Raw genomic sequence first — 15933 nt, 5'->3', positions numbered from 1 at the left:
CATTAATTGCAGGCTGCCCTAATAGATAACATGAGTAACAAGATATTCAAGAAAGTTATTTCTGCTTTCCACTGGAATTCTAACGAAGAGGAAAATGCCTTACTGACCACACGTGCCAAGAGTTCCAAAACAGCATAGATCACTGAATTAATATGTTAGCCTCGTGGGACATTATAACTGTTGCTTATATTTTTGTTCTTTATTTTTTTTTTTTTCCAGTAGAAAAGACGAGGGATAAGTTCAGAGTAAATTATTGGTGAAAATGGAGCAAGTTAACTATTGTTTACTAGTTATTTTGTCCTTCCTTCTTTTGAGATAGGAGCATTTCTTTGCCACTGCCAGCAACTGATGTTATAGAAACTGTTCTGAAATGCCCAAATGCAAGTGTTACCTTCAATTGCTGAATGTGACAAACCACTTCCTGTCTGTGACTTCAGGATGCAAGAGTGATATAAAAGTATCTAAAAATCTGACTAATTGTAGTGCAGATGAAGAATTGAGAATCAAGGGCAAATAAAAATGTACCTAATTGTTGATTATGTTTTATTTATTCTAACTTTATTTATACATACCCATATAGTTGTTGTTATTATTATTATTCTTACTATTATTAATAATATTATTGTTATTAATTTATTATGATGTGTGGACCTTCTTATGAAGAAAACAGGAAACATAATAGTAATATCATCCCCTCTTGTGAGTTACACACAGCACAATTCCATATTAATAATTCTATATTAATAAAGTTGGGCCAGAGACTGGGAACTGAGAAATATGTTGACTGGCGGAAGATATGGTGTAAGGGAGGTGAAAGCACATTTATTCCTCAAATCTGTCCTCTTGAAGGCAAGTTTACAGCTCAGTCCTACACATATTTCTCTCCTATGAGGAAGTAATTGGTTCCTTCTGATGAATCACACTTCTCTGTTTCCCCTTATTACAAGTTTCTTAAAAAGAACTCCCCATTATGTTAATAGTTGTGATACACAACACATGCATACTTAATTAACTGGTTTAATTTACTAGACTTGTACTCTGTGATAATTAGCCCACCACAAAATGGTCACATTTTCAACTGTTGTGCTGTATCATAGAACAACGAATGGCATTACTGTAGTATGGGAACAGACTTTGTTCCAAATGAATCTTTGTTCACTTTACAGTGTACTGAGCTTTACTCTGAATATTTTTATTCATGTTTTGTTTCAAAAGTTTTGTAAAATATATGCTGATCCTTTTGAGGAGGCGTGGCTGTTTCCATTCTTACTATGGTCTCTAGCAACTAGAACCTCAGAATTTCAGCCTTTAGCTTTGAGCTGCCTGTAGGTTTGCTTCTTTAGAAATAAAAAAATAATTGTGGAAAGAACAGATTCCTCAAGACACAGAACTCTATCCCTTTGTTCCATGGATCCAATCACCTGATACACAGCTGTAGAGAAGAGCAGCACTTGTGTTCATGATGCATTTTGCAAGAAACCATCTCTATTCAAGGAATCTTACTCCCTTTTTTTAAGACATTGCAGTGCCTTCCAGTAATATGAGATTGCTAATGGATGAGCTTGGAGACATTCAGATGACCTGTTTGTTCCAAATTCTGCTACTGGTGTGCTCCATAACCTCATGCAAATATTATTTTTTTATGCCTTCATTTAGATAATAGAATTCATACATTTTTAGAATTTTAGAACATTGATGGCTGCTGGCTAATTCTGTAAAGTGTAACAATCCCATTCCCCTTTTTATAGTAAAATGGATAAGATGCAATCTGAAGAAAATATATATACGTGCATTAAACAGGTTGATTTGAAAAGATTAGGCATGATCTTACTTTGACCGAACACTCTAGCTCCCTTTGACTTTAGAAAAAAACCCACTATTCTGAGGCATCAAGGTATGCTCTAAAGAAAATCTACTGAGAATTCTTGAGCTAGAATAATGCACAGCTACCACACAATTAAATACAGTTGAAATGAGAACTGTAAATGAAACAACCCCAAATTTTCTTTTTCTTACCTGCTGGTTTACGGGAAAATTTCTGTTGATTTTTTTAATCTATAAAAATGAATAAAAAATAGATTAATACTCAGTCATTAGAAGAAAACAACCCAAACCATTGGATTTCATTGGTTTTTAGAGACATATATCAGACAAGCTCGTGTGAATGATGAGACATTTTTGTGGTCACTGTGTGATTCATTCAGCTATTCAGAATACAAAAAGGAAAATACCTGCAAAATTATTTCTGAATTCTATGACACTACATCTTTTTCTTTTTTTCTGATTAGAAGCTATAACATTAACTGGAGTGTTTAACTATATAAATAATTCAGAACAACTTACTACTATCCACCAAAGTCATCAAGCTTTAAGCAAATTCCTTTCCTTAAAGAATGATGGGAAATTGGGCTGGAATAGCCTTTGAAACATTCCTTACTCTACTTTTGTATCCTAGGTGCAAAATCAAGTGTGCAAAATCAGTTTTGATAATTGTTCAAGTAATTTTTTCTTAAAACATTTAACAATACCTCTAGGTAAAAGGAGAAAACCAGTCTGAGACACCTGATTCTTGAGGAGTTTGTACTTAGCCCTGCAGATCATTGACTCCATCTGAATAAACACTGTCAGCTTTCTGACACAAAAGTGTCCAAATCAACTCCTTAAGTGTGGAACATACCCATTCCTGACATTAGCAGAACAAACCTGTTTTTGGTTTTTTTTGGGTTTTGGGGGTTTTTTTTGTTTGTTTGTTTGTTTTTAATTTTATTTTTTTTTATTTTAAGCATAAGTCCTGAAAGCTTTTGAGCAAACCTAGTAAATCTACTATGTGCATTCATGACAGATACTTAATACCTAGAATTTATTTTTAGTTCTTTTATGTTAACTTTTCACAATTCTTTTTGTAGCTATGGGTAAAGGAGTAAACCACATCTTTAAATTAAAGACATTGTCAACTAGGAATCAGTTGTATAGCCCTGAAAGCCCTGAAACCACAGCATAACATTTACACTGCTTTGACCAAAGGTCTGGTATCTTTTTAGAAGAAGAGAAGAATCACCACTGAATTTCCTCCAGTGTTTACAATATCATCTCTAAACAACTATATGCAGAGATGTGAGCGGCAATGTGTTTTGCAGATTTTAAAAACAGACTGTTTGCTGCAGTGGAAACCTCTTTGCATTCTTCATGTAAATACTGAGCAAGTCTATAAGTCTGTCACTGACATCCCACAGTTTTGCTATTAAAGGATAATTTTTACTGCCAAGAACATGCTGACAAGCAATTTCAGTAGGTTTTCAAATGTATCCTGAATCAAAAGTGCCAGAAGAACATTTCCACCCTCTCTTCTTGCATATACCTCAGTTTCAGTTTCCTCCTTCAATGTAACTTAAGTGGAAGCATTAGAGGAGCAAGAACATTCGGTGGACAAAGTATTAAAATAAAATAAATCCACACTTTATGAGATAACAATTATTTTACATGAATTCTTAAAAGAAAAGCTGGATGAAAAACAGGTTTTTGACAGAAAGAGACTTCAAGACTTTTGAGATTTATTCCTAAATCTCCAGCATGATAAATCCCTGTTTGTGCTAGTAGATTCTATTAAAATCCTCATCAAAACTGTGTATTTCCTTCTAGTTTAAGCAAAGACAACAGCCAATACTGTGAAAAATTTCAGTTATGAAAGAACATTGTCAAGAAAAAGAGATTTTACTATTCTAAACAAAATACTGAAAATACCTCTTTAGGGGCAAGTTTCAGTTACATTATTAAATACTTCAGTAGCATTTTTGTTTACTTCATACACAGAGATTGAATTTTTTAACAGAAATAAAGTACATTAGGAGCCTTGTGTACCTTTAAATGTTCCCGGGCAATATAAAATGCATGATCCAAACATCACTTTCTCATTCACAAGTTTTCAGATCATTTTTTCAAAGTACCATCTAAGTACCTACATTGCATAGTTGTTTGAACTATTGTTACTTTGATGAATTAAAATGGTCCTGTTCATCTTTCAGGTAACATGGTGATGATTTCTTGAAATGAATTGTTTTTAATTATGTTATAGTTTGCAAACTGCATTATAGGTGTTTAGTTCTACTTGGAATTAAAAACTGTTAAGTGTGATTAATTTTAGGAACATCCTAAGTGTTTATTGTTCTCAAGCATAAAAATGGGACATAAGGTAAAAAGCAAAAAAGTTCTACAATTAGGCAGCAGACGCCATTGATCTTTATAATTATGACATACACTGTGTTGAGAATACAGAAAGAAAAACATTAGTCAACATTGTTCTTCCCAGCATGTTACAACATACACTGAGTAAAATTTAATCTATAGATGATCCACATCCACCAATCCTTAATAATCAAAATCTAAATGTAAGCATTTTTCACAAAGGAAAAGAGAAAAAAAAAAATCTACTGTTACTTGAGATTATCTAAAAGAAAAATGTTCCTTCAGTCTTCCATAATGTTACTGAACTCATTGTAATACTATTATTTATTAAGCACAATCACAGCACTCAACACTATGTAACTGATGTAAATGAGTAACATTTGTTTTCATCAGAGGACACCAGTACGATACACTGCACACATATATGCACATAATATTTTTAAATCAAACACTCCACCAGATACTACCCTAAGAAAGAAAGGCAGGATCTCTGAAAGCATTCTTTTAGAAAGATGTGTTTATCCAGAGCAATAAAAAATCAGGAGTGGCCAAAAGGAGTCAAAAGAAGCAGCTAGTAAACAAATTCTGTTCTGAAGGCAAAGACACAGGAAGCATTATGAAAGCTGAATTGAAGCTAACAAGAACTACCTGCTTCTACTTCATGTTCACAAAGTAGGTGCTGAGGGGTGAAATTGTATTCTGGTTCAACTTCCATGAATTCAGATTAGGAAAAAAAATCTAAGAACACCATGCAGAAAGTAGTTTGGTATTTGATGATCACCTAAACATGGAAGGAGGAAGAAGGCATCAAAAAAAGTACCTCTGCACTATGTTGCATCTGACTAGTAAATAGGCAAGTGTTGTTGATACAAGACAATAATGGAAGAATAGATTTTAGGGGAAGATATCATAGAAGAATGGTTTGAAGCATAATTGATTGTGATAAGGGTACAAACAAATATGACTAGATATGTTCCAAAAAATCAGCTAGCCAAATATGTTAGGACATCACAGCCATGAAGAATATTGGACAGGAAGATGATACAAAGAAGTGAGACATAGAGAAGAATGCATCATGGCCAAATTCAGTTAATTTTGTGCACTAGATGTTGCCACCACAGATGGATAGCTTTCACAGTGATGATTGTGCCTGCTCTGCAGAAGGAACAAATAAGAACATGGAACACATCACTCCTCAGCAGGGCGAGCAGATGAGCAGGCTTTGCCTTCAGGTGTGCAAAATGATTGCAACTTTTTTTTTTTTTTAAAAAAATATTTTATGTAACAATCTTCATGTCAGAGAAGCAGTAATTTGGAAGAATACTTTTCCATACTACTATTTTTTAATTTTACCTTATTATTGTTGTCCTCTGCTGGAATACAATTGATTAAGCTCACAGAAACTGGGTTTTAAATTTTCACATTCAGTTGAAACTGAACTGAATTGTTCACTCCTATAAGAGGTACTATTTCAGACCTTCTTTGAGCAAACAACACTGTAACAATTATTTTCAGTTTCCAGAAGAGGATTTTAAAGTGTGATCTCAAAACTGCTATTTATTAGGGGTTTGTTTGACCTTTTTTACCTATTTATTTTAATGAAATTTGCTATTCCACTGTAATCACAGCAACCTCATGAGATGATGAGCAAATGTGCCTTTCAATGAGCACATACCACCCTAAGGACTCTTAAAGGCAGTAAGATCTAGAGGTAAAGGCACTGATTCCAGGTTCTTTCAATTCTTAAAAATTTAAATAGAAGCAATCATATGTTTGAAAACTCTATGTGTCCCATGCTTGCTTTAATCTTATTTCCTGAAAAATTGTATTGTAAATGAGATGCTCACAGTTCTAATGTGTTACTTGGAAAGACGATTAATGACAGTGTCAGTCTCCGGTATCACAACTGGTCCTCTGCAAGAAGCAATAATATAGTAGGTGTTAGTTGTCAGGACAGAGAGCTTGGCAGAGACCATTCCCTCGGAGTACCTACAAGAACAGCCAAGATTTAAGGGCAACATTTTGAATGTGAGGGCAACAGCCCCTGCTCAGTATTTTGTTGACTTAAACAGTAGCTCAGATTCTCGCACACATGCATATATAATTTGATCTTTCATTTTCTTTCAGCCTGTAGATATAATGTAACTTTGCAGATCTCCTTCCTCATCAGAAATTTTCCAATTCAAAAAGAATTCTTTATTATTTTAATTTATGCTGGCCATATATCTGGATTTACCCAAACAATTTAGATTCTGTAGCCTTCTTCATCAATTGTTTGCATTACATAACTGCTGATTTACATTCATTAGCAGCTAATTAAACTATAATATCTTGACAAGAATGAAAATTCATTAAATAGTTCGTAACTTTATCTCGTGCATACCATTGGGATATTAAGTGATTGCGAACAGGTAGAAAGATCATTAGAATTTGGAGCACTTTGGAAAAAAACATGAATCCATGCTATGATAATCTTCTGTTAATGAATGACTAAGAAAGAGTATATAACTAACATTTGGAATTATTAGTCGGTTAATCTTATTTTCTGTCCTTGTTAGGCTTTTCTTTGCTCAATGTGATAGGTAAGTTGTGGTAAGGTTGTGAAATTTTGTTATCCAAGAGTATACATGCATTGAAAAAAGCAGGGAACCAGAGAAAATTTGAAAGAAGCATCCAACAGTTGACACGAAATATATCATATGTTGGTGAATACATTCAAATATATGTATAACTGCTGATAGACTGAATGTAAGAATTCTTGATGCTGGTTTTACAAGCTGTAGTAGATTTTAGAGTTTAGGCTGAAAATCCATATAAGCTATGATATGCAAAGTGATCTGCCAACATCTTCTGGAAAATATGGGCGCATAGTAACTATTTAATGCAACACTTATGTCTGCTTCCTGACCTACCAGGGATGATGCCATTCTGTATTGTCTGTTGACCACATTTTACCGGCTAAATGGTTCAAAGGATAGAAAGATTGGGATTAATGACATGATTTCTAATATTTTCATGCCTAACTCAGATTTTTCTCAAGACTAGATGAAGTGGATTGTAAATGCACTCAGCCTGAATGAACTCAGCATCAAGTTCCTTGAAGGAAGAAAGGGAAAAAACAGAATATATGAACATTTATATAGAAGAGAGGCTTGATACAACACTGAATAATGCATAAGCAGAAATGTGACCTCTGCTTTAGAGCCTGTTCCTATAGCTGCCCATAGGCTGAATCATTCTCACTATGGTTTCTAGATGAGAACAAAAGTGAGAAACAAGATGATATATGTTTCAACTTATATAATAGTTATAAAATTCCTCTTAGGAGTCAAAAAAATTACAAAAAGAGATCAAATCCTATTAAAGAGTATAGACAGTGTGAGAGACAAGAAACCAGGCCTGCGAGAAACTAAGAAAAACAGCCTGAGAAAGCAAAAGTTGAGGCTGATCGAAGAAATGCCTCAAACACTCGCAAGACAAAACTGAGTCACAGGGTGCATTCTGTGGAGGTCGAAGATGATAAGGCTGCCTGAATAACACAAGACGCAGCTGGAGGAGGGAGCCCTGTGGAGACAGGACGGCTCTGCTCTGGTGCACCTGGCCAAATTTCAAGGGCCATCTGTCTGGTGAATGACCTTTGCTTCATTATCCATGAAATGCATATTAAAGTTAACACCCCTCAATATGCTAATGAAGGCTAACATGATCATGCTAATGACATCATCCCATGAAACACCTTACCCCTCCCCATACATGGGATATGTAGGTATGTGGGTCGGCCTAGGGGATGGACCCAAGGGAAGTGTGTATAACTCAAGCAGGGAGAAGAAAGGGGGGGGCCTGGAGAGTGCAGTGAAACAAAGAAGATGGATGCAAGTGAAAAAGATGGATGCTTTCTGTGCGTCCTGGAACCCTCTCTGGTGGGATCAGCGCAGAAACCCAGACTGGTGATCTGTATTTCCCCATTCCCTCAATCTCCCTCTTTTCCCTTTCCCATTAAGAAATGCAAGGCATATTGTATTGCTTGCCACTACTTGCTATATACTTAGCTAATTATCGTGTGTTCAATTAGTACATTGTGGGTAGTTAATAAATGTTTGGACTTGGAGACTTGTTGTCCGTTCCATTGGGGATTTACAAATCTGAGTCACTTGTCTCCCTCATCTGAGCGGGACGTGACAGACAGTTAAGACATAGTAGGCATTCAGGAAGTCCCTTATCAGCTGACTGAAGAAGTCCCAAAGTAGCAGCTGTCTGGAAAGACAAAGGGCGGTATAGCTATACTTTTGCTGTTGCCAGACACAGGACTAGATGGATCTTTGCTTTGGTTCAATATCAGCACTTAAAGTTCTCGTGGATCATCTTAATCCATCTGGAAATGAAAAGTTTTCCTTTGAATCCTACATATAAGTAGAGTAAGAAAGGCCTGAGATAGTCTTGATTTCTCATCTGGAAAGCAGTCCTATAATTCTACAAGCTTCCTTTTAAATTCTTGTACTGACTGCCAGTTGTACAAAGTATACAGAGAGCTTGCATGTTTTGGTGAACTCCCATACATGCAGATATTTGATAAATCCTTTTGGAGACAACAAAGGATAGCTAGTAAGACTCAGGAATGCTCCCCCCTAAAAACAAATCAGTTGAATACAAATCATTTCTAACAGAGGTCTTGAACTGATGCATGGAAAGAAAAGATTTGTATATTGAGGGTTATTATCAATTTATGGCATGTAAGAGCACTATGGAAGGACAAATGGCCATCTGAACTATGATTTCAAACCTGCATACCATCAAACTTCTTCCATTTCCTTTTTCACTCAGAAGGATTTAGTGATGCATTGAACACTACCAGCAGAGTAGTAATGGATGGATATCTCAAAGAAATACCAAAGATTTGTGCCTATTACATGGAAGTATAGTGGGAGCCCTAAGGACAAAAGCACAAAACATAGTCTTCCCACAACTGTGATGTTCCAATAATAGGACTGCAATCACTTTTTCTTAAATTGAAAAAAAAAAAAAGTTTCACTTAATAGATGAATGACTTTATTTAATCCTTCAATATTTAACACCTATTCCTAAATCTGGACATTACCTTAATGATAATATTGCTATTGTGCTTCTTTAAAGAAGATACTTGTGTTACAAACAACACAGTGTCATGACAGTGAACCTCCATAATTAAAATACAAGCAGCAACATGCATATTATTAAAGAGACAATGGTAACAACTGAAAGCCAGTGCCTGAAAAAGCTATTATGGTCCCATATGAAAGTGAGAAACATACATCTCTCTACTGAAGATTTACCAGAAAGACTGTGAACAACAATTGAAAAAAACATGAAAAAAGCTGACACAGAAGGAGATACAAAAAGAATTTCTTCAGATAATGAAATGCAACTGGATAATTGTGGTTTATATCGTAATAGTGGTTGCTCATTGGAGTATAATTACTGCAGTATCAATCACACTAAGAGTAAAAAAGCTGGTATAGGTAATCATCAGTAAAACATCTACTCCCAAATTAGTGAAATATGTTCCTCTTGAGTACCTCTTTCATTTGCAATTTAAAACAATTTTACTATGCACCAAAGAAAAACAGTTTGCAATGGAAATCCATCTGAATGCTTCATAGGTATTCAAATCCATTTTACTTCTTGTTAAGAAAACATACATAGATTCCTGAGTAAAGATATAGTATACCTAGCAACTACCAACCCAGTCTTCCTTTGAAGATAACAGGGACTTCCACCTGAAATATAACTTCTAGATTTCCCTACCTAATCTTTTTAAAATTATTAATTCTAAGTCATTTGTATTCAAAATACTTCAACTATACACCTTATATATCTTCTATAGCTGGAAATACTAGACTCTAGAAGCTATCAGAGGCCTCCAGAATACACATTTTATTATCTTTCTCTGACTTCTCAACGTTCAAGTAAAGTTTTGTTGAAATTCCATCCTGTTTTTCAAGAATGTTTTACTTAACTGTTGCTATATTCTTCCCTATAGATAGCGATTAGGTCTTATGTTAAAAATTAAATAAAAGAAATTCTAAACTTTCAAAAATCTCACTGCTAAAAGAAAGATACAACAGTTTAATAGTTGGAAGATAATGCTTGGCACTAGAAATCTACAATTCATTTCCACAGACTATCATCGACTTATTGTGGGATCCTAAACTTCCAAACTTCACTACATGAGTTAGTTAAAATAGCATGCTTGAGTTATTATACTTTGACTGAGAACACAAAAAAAAAATATTTAAAGTTTAGAATATGATAGGAGTAGCAGGTCATAATGACTGATTTAGTAGATAACGAAATACAAAAGAAGCAGTTATATCCTCGACACATCAATAAATCATAACGGCAACACCCCGGAGGAACAAGATATCTGCACTTGTCAAAGGAATGAGGTTAAGGTTAAGGCAAAGAAAAGAGCCAGATTTTGAAGTAAGAGCACAGTGAAGAAAACCCTGGTTCACTCTCCTTCACAAAATCAAGGCAGTAATACTGCCTGTCTGTCTGTACAATCTGTCTGTACAAACACCATGAGAAATGCTTGAATATACAAACTGTTGAAGAGGAAAATAACATTATTAAACAAGTGTACTAGATATGATTAAAAAATGTCATTGATCTAGTAAGAATTTTTTTTGGAGGTGGAATAATATTTTCAAAGCTGATATACAGTTTACAAGGATAAATGTAGTGCACAAGACTGACATTTATTGAATGCATATTTGTGCTTGTTATGAAACTTGGATGATGACAAACAAGACCATATGCATATAGAAAAAAACAAGGCTGGGTGTTTTTGTCATTTGGAAAGTAGTTATGTTATAATTTTGATAATTCATAGCAGCTAATAAGAGAGTTAAAGTAATGTAGGAAAAACCAAACCTAAAAAAAGAGTATGTAGTCTATGTATCTAATGTAAGGGTGACACATCACTTGAGGTGATGAGACTGGTATTTAACGAGGATGGGTTTCAATAGGAATAGTTATCTAAATGCAAATAATCAATCAGAGGGTTGATTATCTGGTTTAGATGGTTGATTAACAGGTCTGCAGCTCCTAAACCCTCTGTCCACCAGTTATTACTGCAGAATAAGCTACCGCATGTCATTCTTCTAGCAGAAACCAGATTTTTAAAGTTTTAAAAATTGAACTATACATCTTTCCTAATATAAAACATCAGATTTCATACTTTCTGATTTCTCAAGGAAATTAAATAATGTAGATAACTCCAATTTCAATTTTACTTTTCATTTATAATTTCATTACAAAATAACATTCAGACAATATAATATCTAGTATGTAGTATTTACTTTCAGAAATTTTCAGAGTATGCCAAAGCAATGGAGGAAAAACTTCAGTCTAATGGTAGCCATAGTTTGTCTTATCCTAGTATTTCTGAATGCAGTTGCAAGCACTGATATGTATATGCTCATTCTATGACAGTACAAAAGAATAGAAACATATGGCTGAAAAGCAACTCAACAGATCAAAGTTCTCTGCCCAACCCATTTGTACAGTCCTACCACAATGGCGCTCTCAATGTCTTATGAGTCAATCGATTAGCAAGTATAGCTCTACTTAGCACTGGAAGTTTTCCTTATATCAAAACAGCTTCTTTCTGGTTGCAGTTTAAGCCCATTACTTCTCATGTAATCCATCACAGAAACAAATAAGAAACTGTCTGCTCTTTGTGTAGCTTTTCTGAAGTTGAAACATTATTCTTTTCTTCAGTTCCATTTCACCTGTACTTCCTTGCAAGTTCATGCTATTGTCAAAGAAGCCAAAGCCCTCTTTGGTAACATTGTCTCTGCATATGAGCATTGTAGGACACAATTTTCCTGCACGACGAGGAGGAATGACCAGCACACTACAACAGCTCTGATCCCCTCAGCCTTCCTCCAAGAGTCTTGTAGTCACTTTTGGTCTGTTTAAAGTCACACTGAAATCAGTCATGCCTGTATGAATGAGCAGTCCCAGTTAATTGTCATTTGGCTAGATGGCTTTGGCAACATCCCTCAGATTTAAGCTCCTGGGAGACAGAAGGCTTCCCACAATGTTAGGTTCATTCACTAGACCAAACTTTTCATTACACAGAGGAGTGAGTCACTCATGACCAATACATTTCTTCCTCATGGGAAGGGTGATCATTAGTCTCACAGCTTTTCCAGCCTGCCAGGTTTTCATTTTAATTTTTTTCCACTCCATCATTAGGCTTGAAACTTCAGTTACCGTGGGCCGCATTGTAATGCATCAATGCCTGAGAAGGCACCATTTCCCTATGAAGAAGACCTGTGAGTAGAAACCTCATTAGCCAGGTGTCCTCATTCACAGTAGGTGTTATTGTGGATCTTCTTGGCTTGTTGCCAATCATCTTATCCACACCCTCTGATTCCAGATTTCACACAGTTTGACAGCTTTCTCATGTAATTTCTCTACCTATTTCTTAAGAGATTTCACTACCAGGTATGCTCCAATTGTGGCATCCTCCTCCTCCCTCAGACTTCTTTGGGAAAGGAACTGCAAACCATAACTCCTACAAATTCAGTTTAAGATTTGGATTGAAACATCTATAGTTTTGGTTTCCATCTAAAGTTTCCACATGCACCATTAGCAGGTGCTGGAAGAAAAATACCTCATAACAGAATGCATATTCTCATCATCAGTTTGATCTGTATAAGGTTTACTTGTTGAAGCTCATAACTTTCCTCATTTTCCTCCCCCTTAAAAGTCCTATTCACAGCTTTTGAGTTGCTTCTTTACGCTGTCACACAGCTCCTTGCCTTTTAGGTCTCTCTTGCCAACCTGGTCTTTTCACTCTGACTTGGCTGAAACAGAACGAGAGGCAGTGTGTTGAAGACTGCAGCTAAACCTATTTTGTTCCTATGTTCACAGTCTACCAGCAGGCTTCTGACCTTGTCCATGAAGAGTTCACGGTTTGCCAAGGTTTGCATTACTTCAGGACTCCTCAATTTGGTGGATATAACAACATTTGCAGTTCGCACTCTGGCATTTAATAAGACAAAGAGGGCAGTAAAATGAGAGAAGAAATGGGGAATGTTACACAATTATATATAATACATGAGACAATTAACCCTCTTGACAGAACCTAATGCCCTGTAGAAATGTAACTAGTGATTTTTAAAATACATTTAATACTTATATGATAGCATATCGGTCTAAATGAGTTCCTGCTGGCAAAGTTCAATAAATTGGCCAGTTGCCAGTGGCATAGATAAATACCTTTACCTGAGGCAATGAAACTAAAGTGGCTTTCTGCAGTCTTTACAGGTATTATATCTTCCGCCACCCCACCACTAACGCGTTTGTTTAGTTTGAGTGGATTAAAAATAAAATTAGAGGAACACCTAGTCTTTGTTGTATTGTGCCACATTTCACTTGTTCTGTCTAAAAGAATTACAAGCTTTTATTCTCTTGGAGCTCTCAGGAAGAACAGCAATATTTATGAGACAATTTGGCTGACAGCACCAGGTAACAAACTGCTTGTGCATAAGCTAAAAATATCACCTGGTATTACATTACTTAAATAATTTGGTTGACATAGTACAAAATATCTGTTGAGGCATTAGGTTCACATGATAATGAACACAATTGCTAAATCTGATACTAAAAAAAAAATTAAATACTTTTATATAAATATTTTTATATGTCACTGTGAGACAGGTATAAAAACTTTAGTTTTTCAGTACTTGTTTCTGCTGAAAGCTCACCATTCATCTGTATAACAAATAATTTTAAATTTAGCTTGAAACACTACAAAATTACTTTGTGGTACTTTTATATTTAAAGGTCATGTCCTTATATGTTGTAAAATACTTCTGGTCCCTCCCCCTTATACACAATGGGGCTAACTGTATTCTGCATTCACAGACTCACTCTCGCACCTTATTCAGTTATACTCTTAGTTGGTTTTCAGTGAGAAACTCTTTTGCAATAAAGTTTCTGCATTGCTGTAAATAGGAAAGTCTGGACCCTCCTTAACCTTCTTTCTCTTTAACAAGCTGATAAGCCATTAGCTTGAAAAGTCTTGAATTTAATTTTCTTCTAAAGAATGCAGTTCCTTCTACTTATCTACAATTTCACCTCATAACTAAAAATTCATTATAAAATACTAAGCAAAAGTCATCATAAATATGGGCTTTCTCAAGTATCTTCCAGTATTTCTGAAAAGGAATGCTCAAATACTGAGCAATATGGTCATATACAAGTTTAAAGAGCTGTGTCTATGTGGGACCATGGCTGAAACGCAGGCCAAAGGGTAGAATATGTCGAAGTACCAGAAAGGGTAGGGTACAGTTTTTTGCAGAAACCAGTTAATTTTCAAGCTCAGACTTTTTTTTTTTTTTTTTTCTTTCTTTAAAGAAGTGTGTTAAATACCGAACTATATTTGAGATCTACTTCAGTTTTGACAAGAATAATGTTAAAATGACGAAGAAGTAATAGATGGTATATTTTTCTTGCCTTGGATCTTACCTTGTAATCCTTAAACAGGAAGAGTTTTGAATAATTAAGAATCAACAGAATTTTCCCCATCTTCTCATGAATTACCAATTTCTTAGCACGACTAAGAGAAGCATTGAGGACACTACAAGTAAATTTAAAGGTTACTTTTGTTTTAATGTGCATTTCAGACTTGCCTATGAGAAAACTATGAACTTTTATTGACCTTCATTGCATTATGCTGGGCTAAATATCATCTTTGAAAATCATTTTTCAACAGAGAACAGAAAGAAAGGTAAAACAAATTTCAAGTCCATATAAAAATGACATATTTCTGTATAAGTGAGAGTTGCCAAATGGTATATAAAGTTCAAGAACCATTTTTAAGATCTTTCATTGGAAGTGCACCTGTGTTAATAGATTTCAGAACAGTGACTCCCTGTCTAATTGCATTTCAGCAGTAAAAGAGATTGGTAAATCAAAAGTATAGATTTTTGCTTTATCAATAGTTCTTGTAATCCAAAGGAAAACATGATGTCATAAATTAATAAATGCAAATAATAGCATTTCATATTTTCAAGATAACATGTGTCAATTTCTCTAAGTTTCAACAAGAAAAAATAATATCAAAGGAAGAATCATCATTATGACACAAATTATTGGAATAAATTAAAAAAAATTGTTATTTTTTCTACAACACATTCCTTCATTACTCTAGTGAAGTTTTAGTTATCAATACTGAACATTATCTTTCCTGAAAGAAAAAGGCATGGCACAAACATGCTCAGAAAATTGCTATAGCCCTATAGTTAAAAGAAAAAGCAGGAAACAAATTGTTCTGCAAAGGTATAACGAACCATGAAGACAGTAGCATGAGTAGAAGATTACAAAAGCTATAATTTCCAACAAGTGAAATGCGTATGTCAAGCTGCAACAAAACCAGATGATGTATAATGAGTAAAATTGTATGTGGCTACATTGTTAAATATTGTCACGATGTGAAAATTAGCTGTATAAACTTGACATTATTATAATAACACTTAAAATAGTAATATATATTGGAATGGGTGTTTGGAGAATTTAGAAGTGAACAAAGCAATAAAATATCCGAATAATATCATGCCTATTCATGAAGCATAGGCTGCTGTGAGAACATAAGCTCAAACCCAAGAAGAAAAAAAATTATTTTCGCTATGAGTACTAACTGTTCTCAGCAGTAATTAGGTGAGTATTAACACATACAACACAATTTGCAAAAGATTTAGT

The 15933-nt window shown here is 34.7% G+C and overlaps 1 protein-coding gene across 5 annotated transcripts in view; it reads right to left on the bottom strand.

Annotated features, from left to right (window-relative positions):
* The window catches only part of SNTG1 (syntrophin gamma 1), a 363466-nt gene that overhangs the window by 78124 nt on the left and 269409 nt on the right, over window positions 1-15933 (bottom strand). For all 5 annotated transcript variants that reach the window (XM_074880871.1, XM_074880862.1, XM_074880897.1 and 2 more), the window contains one exon: window positions 2017-2055. In XM_074880871.1, coding sequence (XP_074736972.1) covers window positions 2017-2055 — 39 coding nt within the window. The remainder of the gene's footprint in view (window positions 1-2016; window positions 2056-15933) is intronic.

This window comes from Strix uralensis, chromosome 1 (genome assembly GCF_047716275.1).
Source record: "Strix uralensis isolate ZFMK-TIS-50842 chromosome 1, bStrUra1, whole genome shotgun sequence".
Classification (NCBI taxonomy): Eukaryota; Metazoa; Chordata; class Aves; order Strigiformes; family Strigidae; genus Strix; species Strix uralensis.
This window is presented reverse-complemented; position numbering and strand designations above follow the sequence as displayed.